The 15,564-nt window shown below is 38.8% G+C and overlaps 1 protein-coding gene across 1 annotated transcript in view; it reads left to right on the top strand.

The window, feature by feature from the left end:
* Positions 1-15,564, top strand: part of LOC104617381 (neurobeachin-like protein 1) — a gene marked incomplete at both ends in the record, with an annotated part of 69,642 nt that overhangs the window by 30,829 nt on the left and 23,249 nt on the right. Inside the window, 8 exon segments of the mRNA XM_010282692.1 lie at positions 1,763-1,848; positions 3,416-3,722; positions 4,744-4,850; positions 8,175-8,261; positions 9,721-9,804; positions 11,337-11,435; positions 11,530-12,110; positions 15,040-15,172. Of these exon segments, the coding sequence (XP_010280994.1) occupies positions 1,763-1,848; positions 3,416-3,722; positions 4,744-4,850; positions 8,175-8,261; positions 9,721-9,804; positions 11,337-11,435; positions 11,530-12,110; positions 15,040-15,172 (1,484 nt within the window).

Raw genomic sequence — 15,564 nt, 5'->3', positions numbered from 1 at the left:
GGACTTACGTGGCCATGTTCTGTACTTAAGTCTTGGGAAGGTGGGATGCCCAGCTAGTTTGCCAGTTTAGCACACCAAAGTGCTAGTGCCAACAGAATTGAAGCAGCTAGTGCCAACAGAATTGTAGCAGCAGAAATGTTATGGACCGATGGGGATATGAGTGAAATCATCCCTTTTTGCACCTGTTAACTCAGCTTTAATGAAAAGTAATAAACGGAAGGTTCTATTCCTAGAGTGATAGCATTTATGAATTTGGTTTCTTTAGGTTTGAGTCACATACTCGTCTGTTCCTTGAGATTCCCTCTCTGTGTACATAAAATAGGCTATTTGCCAAAAAAATCAAAGAACTGATGCCAGTAAAATGCCATTATCTTTGTGCCAGAGCGCTGGAAGCCCACTCTAAAGGCTGCTACTGAGGAGTGTCATCTGCAGGTTCTCTCCTTCCCATTCAGCGCATTGCATTCTAATTCCTCCTAAATCCTTTAAATATTATATACTGTGACTGAGCTACAAGTGTACTAATTAGCTGGCAGATACTCATCTGCTGGTTGGCCAACTGTCAGGAAAGAGAGAACAAAAAATTGCTCAGCGTGTGCTTTAGACATTCAGCTATGGCAGCACTAATTTGATGCTTTTTTTGGTCTACCCAGCCTAATGATTTAGTCACAATCTACTAGGTACTGCTCTTTTGAATTTGTCTGAGGTTCCCCAAAAGATTCAGAGGCTATAAGTCAAGGGGGTGGTGGGACTAGCAGTCTAACAGTGTGAATATCTAAGCTTTGTTTCCTTTGAAGACCAGATTTAAAAAATAACTGTGCAATTTTCTTTTAAAACAGGCTCACACATTCAGTATATAGTCAGAAATCTTACTTGCCAATACTTGGTAATTTTCTTAAAGGTGTTAATATTATTTTAATGAATATAAAATTCTTGCATTTTCAGTTTCTATTGCTTGCTTAAAATCTCAGTTTTTACAAACCTAAGCCATTATCTGTTCTGTGTCAAAGTTATTGGAAGTTTTATGATGGTTAATTCCAAATAAAATAACCCTTTGTAGTTTGTTGCAGCTGCTCTGAGTCTAAGGTTATTGCTATAGAAACAATATCCAGGTTATATCTATTGCTAAGAAGAGATCATGAGGCTGTTTATAACTAGTTTATATCAGATATGGCATGAGAAGAGATGCAGTATAATTGTCTTTACAGAGACTACTGCTTAGAAAGGTTACAGACCTGCACAGACTTCCCTGGGAAGTTTGGCTTAAACAGAGCAAGCTCAGGGACTGTTTCTCTGAGCTACCTGCACTGCATATGGCATTAGACTTCTCTGTGCCAAAATTGCTCTAATCTTTGTCATGCTTGCTAACTGTTTGCCTGTTAGCACGTCCTTCTATTTCCCATTAGTATGGACAAAATGGGCTCATTTTACATGATGGATCAGATAAACAGTTGTATGTCTATAGTTCTGTCAGCCTACATGAAAAGCTTTATGGAAGCTGAAGGTTTGGGCCTGTGAATTCCTGATAAATGTGATCTTGTCATGTTACTTTGATAATGTTGGAATTAATGCGTTTGTGTCTGATTTATGTAAAAGACAGTGGAGATTATATAGTTGAAATTCTTTTAACATTTGCATGATGACAGGGAGTAGAGGAGCTTTTCTTATTACTTCATTAGTTGGTGGGTTTTTTGAGAGGAAAAACTTTGTATAACTTGTTTGACCAAAGTAAGGAATATTTCTCCTTTTTATTTACTCCAATCAGAATGCTTTCAAGAAAGTGAACATCTCAAAGAAAGCCTAAAATGTTGCCTGCTACATCTCTTTGGAGCTATTGTGGCTGGTGGTCAGGTAAGGATGCTCTAAACTCTTCAGCTGCTGAAGCCTCCAAATGCCTGTTCATTGTTTAAGGCTTATAGATACACCATAACCCATAAATGAGAAGAATTTATTATTGACTATGAATTGTTTGTTTGTCTTATAAAGTTTGGGGTCAAAAGCTAGGTCCTGCTTTCAAATCGCAGTAGAAGTTTGCTGTCTTCAGTAAGTACATATTCATATGAACTTACTGTAATATTTTTGTGTCATACAGAAAAAATGTGGGTACCTAGATTAGAAGTTTCCACCTGCCAAGATGGAAGTTTTGTATTAACACATGAAATTCATCTAGCTTGCTTCCCAGTGTTGGAAGTAAAACGTTTTAGTAAGAGGCACAAGGCCTTTAAATAGCTGGGAAGCTATTTAAAATCTTTGAAAGAACGTGAAGAAAAGAGGATGTTGATCATCAGCAAAGTCAATATCCACTCTCTTGGCTGACTTCTGTAATGTGCTATTTAGTCTGGTCACAAGCAAACGTTACTTCTGATGATCTAGAAGAGAAAGCATTTTTAAATGTTGTCAGGGAGCAGCAAAGCTAGACAGTGCTCTACCAGGGAAGGCAAGCTGAGACTGAGCATGATGACCAGGCAGGCAGAGGCAGTTGACCTCACTGGCAAAAGGTGAAGTCTCACTCACTATGCCTGAACAAGGTGATGAGAGTGGGTCTGGTGGTAGTAACCAGGATCAGGCAGCCCAGATCACCAGACAAGTCTGTAGTGATGAAGCCTGAGATCAAGCCAGGAAGTCTGGTCAGCACATCAGGGTGGGGATTTGGTCTAGTGATGGTAACTAAGGTCAGTCAAGAGGCTGGTGGTTGCCAGGCACATCCATAGTGATGTGGCAAGTCTAAGGTCAAGCCGGGCCGTCAAGTCTGTGGGTCAGGTTCAAGACAGTAAATGGCCAGGCATGGACATGGCTGCAGTATAGCTCAGGCAGGTAAAAGGTTGAGAGCTGCAGCTTGAATGCAGCTCCCTAGAGAAGGCAGGAAGTCCTTGACAAGGCTTGTCAAAGCTTCTATGAGGCTGGGCTCATAAGCCTATGCAATCAGACCTCCTGGAAGAGAGGTGAGGGAAATGCACTCAGGGTGCAGACAAATGTTTGCTAATTACTGTGTTCTTTTCAAAAATTTTATAGTATGAATCTTGTGATCTAAAATGAAAATTCAAGTGAAGGTTTACCTAGAATTAGCAGTTTATCAAGGCTACCTTATAAGAATTTTGTAACATTATATGTTATATCAATGCACATATATGCATTTAAATTAGATTTCCTTTTCCCTGTAAGCATTCTCTTTGGAAAAGAAAGCCTAGATAAGTGAACAAGGTGGCATGCATTTCATCTGTAGCCATCAATATAATCCAAGTAGAATGTTTCATATTTATTTAACAATTACAGGGCATTAACAGACATAATAATGCATATTGCATGATTTGGATAAGTCAGATAAAAACTGCTGGTTTGAAGAGGTTTGATTTTATTCATATATTTATTTATTTGTTGTTATTTTTTCCTTAATCACTTCTTCCCCCGTGGGTTTCAGAGGAATGCTCTTCAGGCAGTATCTCCTGCCACAATGGAAGTCTTGATGCGAGTTTTAGCAGACTGTGACAACTGGGATGACAGGAACCCCGAGGAAGTGAGCAGGAAGGCAGAGCTGACTCTGAAGTGCCTGACAGAAGTTGTCCATATCCTTCTAACCAGCAGTTCTGACCAGCGGCAAGTGGAGACGAGTACAATATTGGAGAACTATTTCAAGTTGCTTAATTCAGACCATTCAGCTTTACCTAATCCAAGGCGATGCAGGCAGTGGGAGAGCAGGTTCATAGCACTACAGATCCAAATGCTGAGTGAGTACCCAATTGTGCAGTTCCTTTAAATATCTCTTGATAATAGCGCCAAAGCAAGTAATGGTTGAACCATGATAGTAATATAACTGAATGTTCTACCAAAAAAGTTCACTTGGCCAAGCAATTGAAAAATTTCAAGCATTTCTTCATTGACATTACTCTAAATGCAATCTCGTTTAATCATTCACTACAAAAGAAACGGAAGAAACCATATCTGATTGCTACCATTTAATCAGAGTGTCAAGGTTCACAGACTGCCAGTCTCTGTCCAAAAAAAAAAAAAAAACCCAAACCAAAAACCAACCAAGCAACCAACCACAAAAACAAAACAAAAAAAACCCCAAAACAAAGCCAAACACTTTTGCAGCTGACACTCATCAGCACCTTAATAATTGCAGAGTAAGATGGGTCTGTAGTAAAATACCCGTATGTTGGCTGTTTTGTGATATTTTCAGATAGCATTATTGTAAACATTGACCAAAGGTGATGGACTGAAACAGGTTTAAGTCACTGGATAAGAATTCAGGTTTTGGAGTGTTTTTGCATTTTGTTCAGAGTGGGAAATACAAATAAAGGTGTTTCTTTTCCCAAACTTCCAATAAAACTGAGGGATAGTACTGAGGTGATGAAGAATGCTTACAGTAGAAGACTGCTGTGGAATGCAGAGTAATTGCTTGATGAGGAAGCAAGTGTTTGTGTGCTCTAAATAAAAGGCATGATGCTTATGTACTCACAAATGGCAATGACTTAGAGCCCAAAAGCAATCAAAGATCTTTGGTAGCTGAATTTTCTCCAGATACAGTGGGTTACGTGATAATTTTTACAACATCAGAATGTTTAGCTTTAGGCCTAGTGCTTTGTGCTTAAAACACACATCATTCTTGACCGAAGAATTCACAGCATATAGTTTGTTGTATAATTTTTTACCCATGTTTATTATGTAATGTTCTGCACAAAAAAAATGCTTGATGGATTTGGGAAGTGTTTTGTCTTTGATGCCAGTTCTGTTTTAATTTTATAGATACCATCACAGCCATGTTAGACTGCACAGATAGGCCTGTTCTGCAGGCAATTTTCCTTAACAGTAACTGCTTTGAACATCTCATTCGACTGTTGCAGAACTGCAAGGTAAATTTTCCCTTATCAGCATACTTCTAACAAAACCTGTCTTGTAATATTGCAAGAACATTAATTACCTTTATATCATCCTTTTGAATTAGATGCAATTTTATAGTGTCTACATACCAAAAGTAAAACTTTGGACCGGTTAGAGCTACTAATGCCATGAACGATCTGAAAGACCCAAGTTGCTCTAAAATCTTTTTTATTCCTAATGAGGTAGAGGTGTTTCTTGTCTGTTTTGTGGTTAAAGCAGTGAATGCTTATTTTGAGTCCTAAGCAAAATACTTTTACAGACTCTACTTGGTCTCTAAAATCTGCTAAGTTTGTTACTGGAATCAATTCCTGCCCCCTTTTTGGGTTTTTTTGGGGGTGGGCGCGTGGGGGTGGGTGTGGTTTATGTTCTGTCACTGGATTACTAGGAAGTCACTTACAACTGCTGCCAGATGGAGGTCTGAATTCTAATTTCAGAGGCGTATTTTTCCATCTAACGAAACCTTGCTGGTGTGCCTTTGTAAGTGTTGAAAAATATTTGAATCTCTTGTAGCTGACATGTAACAGCTTGAGCTCATGTTTTAAATGTTGATTGTTCTCCTTCTACATAGGATTTAGAGTTTACATAGATGTTGTGTTTTCATCTCAATCGTAGATAGTCATAATTTGCAAACTAGGGTCTTCCATTAATTGCTTTGTAGATTTCTTTCTTCCCCTGTGGAAAAGAACATAGATATGATGTAACTCTGTGGAATATTTTATTTTTATTTTTGTGATGTGTTGGTGGCATAGGTATTTTGAGTTCTTTTAATGCTAGATAATTTAGTGCTGGCTACAGTATGCGATTTGATTCAAATCCATTTAGATTTTGGATTAGAACATATTTCAGTGCAGTGATATATTAAAAATAAACGTGTTTGGATTACGTCTTAACTGTAGTTGTAATCAGTGGCTTAATGCCAACTGACTTGAAGTGTTTTGAATAGTGTTGGTAGTTTTTTATCTCCTGAAAAGACATTGTTTGACCTTTCTATTTTCCTCCTCTGGGAATCTGTGCTTATTCTTGTACTGACCTTGTAGTCTTAAGAAATTTCTGTTTTAGTTTCTTCTCAAATCATCAAGCAGTGTAATGTTTACCTGTTCATAGAGACTCTAGTTATGTCCCTGCTCTCATATAAACAAGTGGTAGAATTTAAGAAAGCAGGAACAGCTACTCTACTTCTGCAGCTTGCTCCTTTTACTTTTATTTTTATTCTGCCTATATGTGTGTCATAAGATATGCTCTTTTGAGGTGTTTTTCCTGTGATACAGTCTCACATATTACTATGATTGATTTGATATCGATGCTGCCAGTATGCTACATAGTGGTTTTTTAGCCTTTCAGAGTCAAAATACCCCCAAGAATGAGAAGCAGGGAGAGGGTGGAGGCTGGGAAGGTGTTGTATATTTGTATTTTCCAATATACTGTCTCTCCGTTCTTTTTCAAAGCCAAATAGCAATGATGAATTTAGCTGTGGAATGAGTATTTCTCTATTAACTGAGAGGTGGAGACCTTATTTCTAGACGTTTTTTCTTTACCTATGAAAATCTTGCTGCTGGATTCACCAGCAAGCTGTGTAAAGCATAGTTCTGCAGCTCTGCAGACACCAGCAGAGTCCAGACACGTACCTGAAACGCAGGAAGCTATTGTATCTTTAGCAAATTTGAAGTGCAGGAAGTTTCCATGGAAAGAAGGGGTGAAGAAAATTCATACCACTATTTCTCCTGTAGGTATCCCAAAGAACTTGGGGTATTCAAGGCCATACTTTTAGTCATACTTCTTAGTCATTTGCAGTCCAACAGTCTTCTAAAATTTAATTTATTTTTTTTTTTAATATTTACTGGTTTTAAGCCTTATGGGCAAACTGTCTTCCCCTAACTATGCTCTAGGGTTGGACATCTGCACAAAAGCTAGAAGTATCAGGAGGTGCTTACCCTATACGGAGAATCGTTTAAAAAGCTGCTTTGCTGGTCCTGAATCTTTTCTCATCTATTTAAACTCTCTTAGAGGTCAGACTTTGAGCAAAGCACAATGACATTTGGCAGTATGCCTGGTTAAAAAAAATATTATTTTCTGAACAGCTTTTAAATAGAAGAATTACAACCATATGGACTTCATAATAAAAATATGTTTTTCGCTTTTACATTGTATTCTCAGAATTGAAGTAACCCATATGAAAAATTTGGCTTTTTTTTTCTTGCATCTCTCCATTTTTAATTCTGTATTCTTTTTATTTCCACTTGTTAATGTTATAACCCTCTGAGGCATATTATAGTTATTCTGCAGTGTTACATTCTCTTGACTGTCATATACCTTTCAAAATTACTTGTGTTTCTAACTATGTGCTTTTACACCTGTGTAAGTCAAAGTAATATCGTGTTTTCCTTCTGTTTGCCCTATGGAAGTTGATTTCTCAGGTTGTTCCTCTTCAGAGAGACTGCCTAGCAGATAATGGAACGAAATGTATGAGGGGAAAAAAAAAAGGGACAAATTGGGGATCTTTTTTAAACGCCTCAACAGAATCCAAAACCAGAAGAAGATAAATTTTAGTTCTGAGTAGGTTACAGCTAAACTTTGCACACAAAGTGACTGCAATCGATTATGAAGATATTTTGATGAGCTTTAAACTTGCAAATTCAAGGACTGACTGGGAATCCAGCTACCACACACAGAGCAGTTACTTAGGTGAAGGTGCAGTATAGGCCTATGCTTGATGTAAAGCTGTTTACAACCTCATTCTTAGGATCATGGCAGAGATATTTTACACTTCCTCCTCTCCTAAAGGCTACGTGCCCCAGAAATCTGCTGTTGTTGCTGTTTGAAGATTAAAGTATTCTGTCTAGGTATCTTCAGGTTTCACCTAGGATGAAACATAAGTAGAAAATAGTGAAACATCTGTAACTGTTTCTTTGCTAATGTCCTACTGTTGTCTTTACTACTTATAAGTAAATTTTTGAGAACCTCCTGTCATTGCATATTGTAAATGAAATCATAGTTGCTCAGCCAGTGACCGGTGCAAATTCCAGATAGATCTGTTTCCTTGTCTGAGCAATTACATATTTTCATTTAATTCTGGGGGGGTGGAAAAAGCAATTACTATTTAGCAAAAATATAATGTAATTTTCAGTATTGTAGGAATTAACAGAAGACTAATATTGATGGAGAATTGTGTCTCACCAGTGTGAGAACTTTTTCTTTTTTGTATGTGAAATACAAATCCAATGCAGCCTCCACAGGTTTGGCTGTAGGTAACTGTTTAATGCAATCATTTCCATTATTCTTGTCTCTGTTTCTAACAGCTATTTTTAAATGCTAACAATAAAGTGGCAGACAAGCGTGAGAAAGACCTTACGAACAAATTACTGACAGAAATGAATGAGGACCAGGTACCTACCTAACCTGTATTTTGCTTCAGTTGAAGTCAAGACACAATCACAGGAAAATTGATTCCTGTGCTTCACCTTAACCACCCTCTTTAACCCTTCTGCAGCAAGATGATACAGCTGCACACATCACTATTTCCTGACTCTGGAAAACAATTTTTCTGAATAACAGGCTGAATTCAACCTCAGTTTTATTCATCCGCTTCAAATTGCAGATATTTGCAATAGATTGAGCCTCAGTTATGCTTCTTTTGAGGAAAAGGTGAAGTACATGAATGGAATCGAAATAAATTCTATCAACCTGGTGGTGATTTTTTTTCCCCTCCCTTTCCTCTTTTTTGCTTCCTTGTCTGAGCACTGCGGTGTTTCGGATTCTGGGGCCTTGTTTGTGAATCTCAATGGTTGTATTTGATGTCCTGATTCCTTGCTTGTCATCAAGAACAGATGTTCACAAAACAATGGACAGGCTGAATCAGGGAGGTAGGAATAGCCTGTTGCTTTAATTTTCTCAAAATATTGTGGAAAGATTCAAATGCAAATAGTTGTGGTATTAATTTTATAGTAGAAATATTTCTTCTGATTAAAAAATGTAATGAAATGCTAAATACAAGGCATGATAATCCGTAACTTGTGGTTCTAGCTAATAGCTTTGGCTTTTTTAGAAACTCAGTGCAACACTAACCACATGTAAACGTTTCTTCACATCTAATAGAGTCTTCTGATACTTGACATTTCATTTTCAAAATATGTCTGATACGCATACAGTATTTCAGAGATGACGAGACAGAGTACGTACGTTTGCACATTTTTGCTAACTAGGTTTGCTGGTGGATGTGAAATAGTACTCCAACATTTTTGTCCTTAAAACTACCATAGAACTATCAATCTAAACAAGAATTATAGGGGGGGGAAAAAATCAAGTGATGACTTAAAGTGGAAAAAGAGATGTTGATGAATGCGATGAGGCTATGTGTGAGGCAGCCACCTTAATGTGCTGGTGTGACTTACCTCTTACAATTTGTGTGTGTGTATTGCATTGGCATGTAGAGACTTAGATGGAGAAGAAAACACTTTGTATGAACTGCAGGTGCCTGTTTGTCCAGCAGTGCGCGCGCACACACACACACACACACACTGCAAGAGGTTTCCTAATTTGTTTTCCTCCCTCCCTCTTGAGGTTGTCCATTAGCCGCATGAGGAAAACCTGTTTGTTGATCAGAATATTTGAAGTGCAATGTGTGTTGTGAATGCTTCTCTCCTCTTGAAGTATGTGGCTGTTTGTCTACTGTTATATAATTCCTTCTAAGCCATGGGGTTATGAAATCTTGGCTGGTGGGGAGGTGATTTTTGAAGCATGTTAGCAAACTCTTTGTTTCCCTCCTGACAGGAGAGGACAGTATAGATTTTGGAGCTGAACTGTCATTGCACATTTGTATATAACTTTTGTACCTGCTACTTTCAGGTGTTTCAGGGACACCTAGACTGCTTGGCAGTATCAACCATTCAAGCCCTCACAGCAGTAATGCACAAGTCTCCAGCTGCTAAGGTAACAGTATATATGCAGAGGTCTGTTTGCAGTAGGCTTCTTGATCTTGTTTCCAGTTAGTGTTTTTTTAATCACGGTATCTTCATGCATCTTGCTAATGAAGATGAGCACATTGTGGTCACACATTCCTGTCGGATAGGAATAGCTGATTAGCATCCCTTACCCCTTTATAAGTGTCTAATGGCTGGACACTGAGCCATGTTTTCATCAAAACTGGAAGATCGGAGTGTTAATGGCTGTTGGAACCTTTGTAAAGTAAGTACATTGTTACTTGTCCCATGAATATGTGGGGCAGAAATAATAAATATTTGCAGGAATTTTCAGGCAGGAGTTCGTGTTGTGGTTTTATCATGGCTTAACCATCCTTTTTACCTTAATCGTAACGGTTTGTTCAGATGGTGGTCTTGCTGTTCCCCTGCCCTTCCTTTGTAGTTATTCTTGTAGTTTGGTAAATGGATAGGTTGTGGTTAGTTTGTGAATCTGACTGGAAGCTAAGCCCACAGAAAAATCATGTATTTATTCTTAGATTGCTGAGTTCATTAGATTCACCCCGTGGTTGAATGACTCCCTAGTCTTGGCGCGGGAAAGGGATGTGGCTGCACGGTGGGGGCTGAAGGAAGAGAGAGTGTCATATGATTTGGTTGCTACTTGTGGTACAGTCTGAGTGAGAAATGACAGGGTCAGTTATGCTTCTTCAGTGCATTACTCAGTGCTTATTTTTCCACTGACTCTGGAAAGCCTGGGAAGAATTCTGTGTTGGAGGTAGGGACTGGCTGTGATTCACAAAGGGTCAGTAAAGTTTTCAATTTTACTTCCACTGAAACATTTTTTTTTCTTTCCATATTTACTTAAATGATCATCTCACTTTTGCTGAGAGCTTCATCCTTTAAAAAAAAAAAAAGGTCTTAATTTCAGTGCAGAATACAGCCAGAAGAGTATCCATTCCATACAATGTGTTGGCTGCTTACTAACTAACCATAAATGGATCCCACATTTCAGATTTTACTGCTTGATTATCTTTTTTTTTTCTTCATGTAAAATCAATTAGTCTTCAGAAAAAACTTCCTTGGAACACAATTTTTGAAGTGTTTAGGATGGGCAATCTTTAATCAAGCTGGTCTAGGAAAAATCTTTCACTCAAAAATTAATATTTGAACACTTGTAATTCTCAATATAATCACTTCATTTCATGCTATAATTTGCATTTAAAAATAAAGCTATTAGTATTTTGTGATAGAATTAACATTGTGATTATACCAAACCAATTGTATTCTTGTATAGGTAATTATTAAAATATAACTTTAATCTTTTATTTGTTTATCTGCATGCTGCAGTGAGATCCTTCTCATCTGCAGCTTGCTAGAGATAGCACAGTGGACATATTTTCAAAAAGAGATTTCTGTTCTGTAAAAAGTTCTTCTAGCATTCTAATTATTTTGTGTCTAATATTGTGTTATATTAGAACCTGCTACATTAGACAGTCCATTTTTGTCCATTTTGTTTGTTAGTGAGACTGGGATTTTTATCCTCAGGAGGTCTTCAAGGAGAGGATTGGTTATGCACACATATATGAGGTACTAAAATCGCTGGGTCAGCCCTCACGGGAATTGCTGGAAGAACTCATGAATATGGTGAGATGTGCTGGCTTTGAATGCTAAAATGCTTGCATCTTCTCAACAGTATTTCTAGCCCTATTTCACATCTGAGTTCTTTGCTGTTTTTCAGGCTGTTGAAGGTGACCACATGGCTGTTGGGATACTAGGCATTAGTAATGTCCAGCCCTTATTGCTGCTTATCCAGTGGCTTCCAGAACTAGAATCACATGACCTGCAGATTTTCATCTCAAATTGGTTGAGGCGAATCTGCTGTATTAACAGACAGAGTCGTGCCTCGTGTGTCAATGCGAACATGGTCATCCGTATCATTGAGACACTAAATTCCCATTCCTTGCTCCATTGTACATGTGCAGAGAACCTGATTGCTCTTCTGGGCTCCTTGGGGAGCCAGTCAATGGGCTCAGAAGAACTGCTTCAACTAATACGGCTCCTGAGGACTGAGGAACCAAAACGAGCTCACCCTTACGTTGTTCCAGTGATGCGAGCCATTCTGGCAATGGCCCGGAAGCAGGGCATGGCTAGTGCCTTGCAGTATTTCAACTTGTACCACAGCATGGCTGGAATTGCTGTTCCATCAATTCATAAGTGGCCAGGCTCTGCATTTTCTTTCAACGCTTGGCTCTGCCTTGACCAGGACCGGGTGGACCTGAGCACGACTAGCAAAAGCGGCAAGAGGAAGCAACTCTATAGGTATAGTTATTATAACTACTTAACAGCAATCTAGGTCATCTGTTCCCTCTGGCATATGGTACCCTATGACATGTGGTACTTCTGCTTATCTTCATAGAATGTCATATATAGTGCTTGGTTTGTGAAAGGGAGCAGTTTCATCTGTCACCAGAGCCAGGCTGTTATTGAAATAAACATGTAGTTTCTCAGTTGTAAAACTTTCTTGTCTACAGCTTCAGTATCCATAACTGCAAATTGTGGTAAGGTTCATAGCTTAAATAAACATAACAACACAAAAAAACCCCTAAAAATCAACCAACCCAAAAACCCCACCCCAAAACAGACCAGCTTTCCCACTGTTTCCTGTAAAGGTAATGAAATCTGTTTTCTATATGAGAGCACAATGAAAAGGCACCTTCATTCGCTTAAATAGTAGTCGTTGACATAGGTGGTTCTTACTATACTTTAACTTTCTGGGTACTAATGTTCAGCAGCAAACAAAATGCAGAATGAGAGAATGCTAGTTGAAGAGTCTCTCCCTCCCATCAGTCCATTTTACTGCACTGCGGGTTCAGGGGAAATGTTGAAGAATGCAATTCTAGTTGTAACATAATTCGTATTTTCCTGTGTCTTAGTTTTACTTCTGTTTATTAATAACCATGGTGGCAGGTGGAGGCCTCTTGGATTTCTGTGCCTGCCCTGTGTATTTGTATAGTATAGCTGTGATGAAAAGTGATGGTGAAAGGGGCCACCTGATGAACTGTCACAGCACTGTTTCCGGTGTTTGTTGGTGTGTCCCACTAAAGGTCTTCAGTAGACTGTAGTTGTAGAAAACTGGGGTGGAATTGCACTACAAAGTAAAAAAGCTGCAATTGGATTTCAGTGTGATGCTATTATACCAGTAACTGGCTGGTTTTCTGTCATTTTACGTACAATTTTGAAGACATTATGCTAGTTTTGGGAAACTAAAACAATGTATTGAAATTAATACAAAAAAGGAATTGTTTAAAATTCCAGTTTCACCTTGAAATGTTAAGCACACAACTGAATTGAAATAATAAAAAATTGATCTAGCTGCTATGTTTTACAGTGTGTAATTGTAAGACAGCTTATGTCTGTTGAGATTGTCTATAATATTAATGCTTTCTGTGTGTTTTATATTGATAGATGCAGGTATTTGATAGTACAGTAGTTAATGCGTCCACTTGGAATAATGGTGCCTAAGGGCGTGTAGCAGCTTTTGATAGCAGCTCACAATTTAAATCTAATTTTTTGTATTCAAGTGCTTAAAAAATGAAAGATTTCTCAAGGCAAACCTGTACTTGCAGGGCTTATCTATAGATAGCTGCTTACAGCCAATTTTCATCATTAATGTGAGTGAAATAAGATATATAACAATGACTCCATTTACATTTTGTGCTAAGGTAAGGTTCTTGCTGCTAGATAATCATGGATGACACATTGTCTCATCAAACAGCTTTAATGCAAAATTGTCTGTAAAATTCTGCATTTTCTAGAAGAGTTATTCTATATGTTGTTTTGGTCTTTAAATTAAATCTCTGTGTACAATGCTATGATATTAAACAGGGGAAATGGAAAAAAACATACCTACTAACTGTAACTAATGTCACGAATCTGCATGCAATATTGTCAGCTTTACCAGGGGCTGATGGACACCATTTAATTGACAGAAAACAGCACAGGTTGCATGCCAATCTCTTCTTTATTACAATATTGGAGCTCCTAGAGACTACGCCAGGCAGGATTTTGTAACAGAACCAGCTTAAGCTGTGTGCATCAAACTGAAGCATTACTTGCTGGGACCGAGGTTATGTTCTTATGTAAAAGATGGATGGCTACAAGCTGCTTTGAGAGTGTAGGTACGAAGGCTTTACAGAGGGATCTGGACAGGCTGGATTGATGGGCCGAGGCCAACTGTATGAAGTTCTACAAGGCCAAGTGCCAGGTCCTGCACTTTGGTCACAACAGCCCCATGTGACACTACAGGCTTGAGGAAGAGTGGCTGGAGAGCTGCCTGGTGGAAAAGGACCTGGGTGTGTTGGTCGGCAACCAGCTGAATATGAGCTGGCAGTGTGTCCAGGTGGCGAAGGTGGCCAACAGCATCCTGGCTTGTATCAGAAACAGTGTGGCCAGCAGGACTAGGGAAGTGATAATCTCCCTGCACTTGGCACTGGTGCGGCTGCACCTTGAATCCTGTGTTCAGTTTTGGGCCCCTCACTACAAGACGGACATTGAGGTGCTGGAGCGTGTCCAGAGAAGAGCGGGAAAGCTGGTGAAGGGTCTAGAGCACAAACCTTATGAGGAGCGGCTGAGGGAGCTGGGGTTGTTTAGCCTGGAGAAGAGGAGGCTGAGGGGAGACCTTATCGCTCTCTACAGCTACCTGAAAGAGGGTTGTAGTGAGGTGGGCGTCGGTCTCTTCTCCCAAGTAACAAGATAGGACAAGAGGACATGGCCTCAAGTTGCACCAGGGGAGGTTTAGGTTGAATATTAAAAAAAAATTCTTCACTGAAAGGGTTGTCAAGCATTGGAACAGGTTGTCCAGGGAAGTGGTTGAGTCACCATCCTTGGGGGTATTTAAAAGACATGTAGGTGTGGTGCTTAGGGACATGATTTAGTGGTGGACTTGGCAGTGTTAGGTTAACAGCTGGACTCGATGATCTTAAAGGTCTTCTCCAACCTAAACAATTCTATGATTCTTTCTGGATCATCTTTTGGCCTATATGTCCTGTGCCTTGGGGTCCCTTCCTTGAGGCAGTTCTTTGTCTTGTTTTTTTGGGGACAAGAGTAATAGCTAGTCAAATAGTAAATATTTGGCCAGTGGCAAACGGCTTAAGTTGGTTCTCTCCTTAATGAATGTACTGTTAGGTGTCTTCCAATAGTTTTGAAGAAGCAAGTCCCTGATTATGTGTTTTGTTGTCTTTTTCTGTAGCTTTTTTACAGGAAGTGGTATGGGTTTTGAAGCATTTATTACATACTCTGGGATATTGGTGGTTGCAGTTTGCACAAAGAGGGAATATGCAACAGTGATGCTGCCTGACCATTGTTTTTTTGACTCTCTCTGGGTAAGATTTGATACAGAAAAATGCTTTGTTTAGGATAGCGCTGTTAGCTCAGAAGTCAAAGTTCATTTTTTTGGTTGTTTTTACAAACTGTTTTATCATATTTAAATAAATAATTGCATAAGAACAGATCTAAGCTTAAATAATACAAGCAATTTCCATGTAGGTTAGTGGTCGATTGACTTAAATTATGCCTATGTTATTAGGCATTTGTTATTGATAAGCTGGGTACAGCATTGTGCTTAGAGATTTTTTTAACATGCAGATTTTTTTATATTAAATTACAACAAGCATACATGGCTGTGCTGCTGTGTGAATAAATAAAATGTGCTACTGTGTTTCTGCCTTACCCTTTTCTATTCCCGTACTTCAGGACAGATGTGCATTATCATGGA

Source organism: Phaethon lepturus, unplaced genomic scaffold, assembly GCF_000687285.1.
Source record: "Phaethon lepturus isolate BGI_N335 unplaced genomic scaffold, ASM68728v1 scaffold1202, whole genome shotgun sequence".
Classification (NCBI taxonomy): Eukaryota; Metazoa; Chordata; class Aves; order Phaethontiformes; family Phaethontidae; genus Phaethon; species Phaethon lepturus.
Note: the sequence above shows the minus strand (reverse complement) of the source record. Positions and strands in the feature narration are given on the sequence as shown.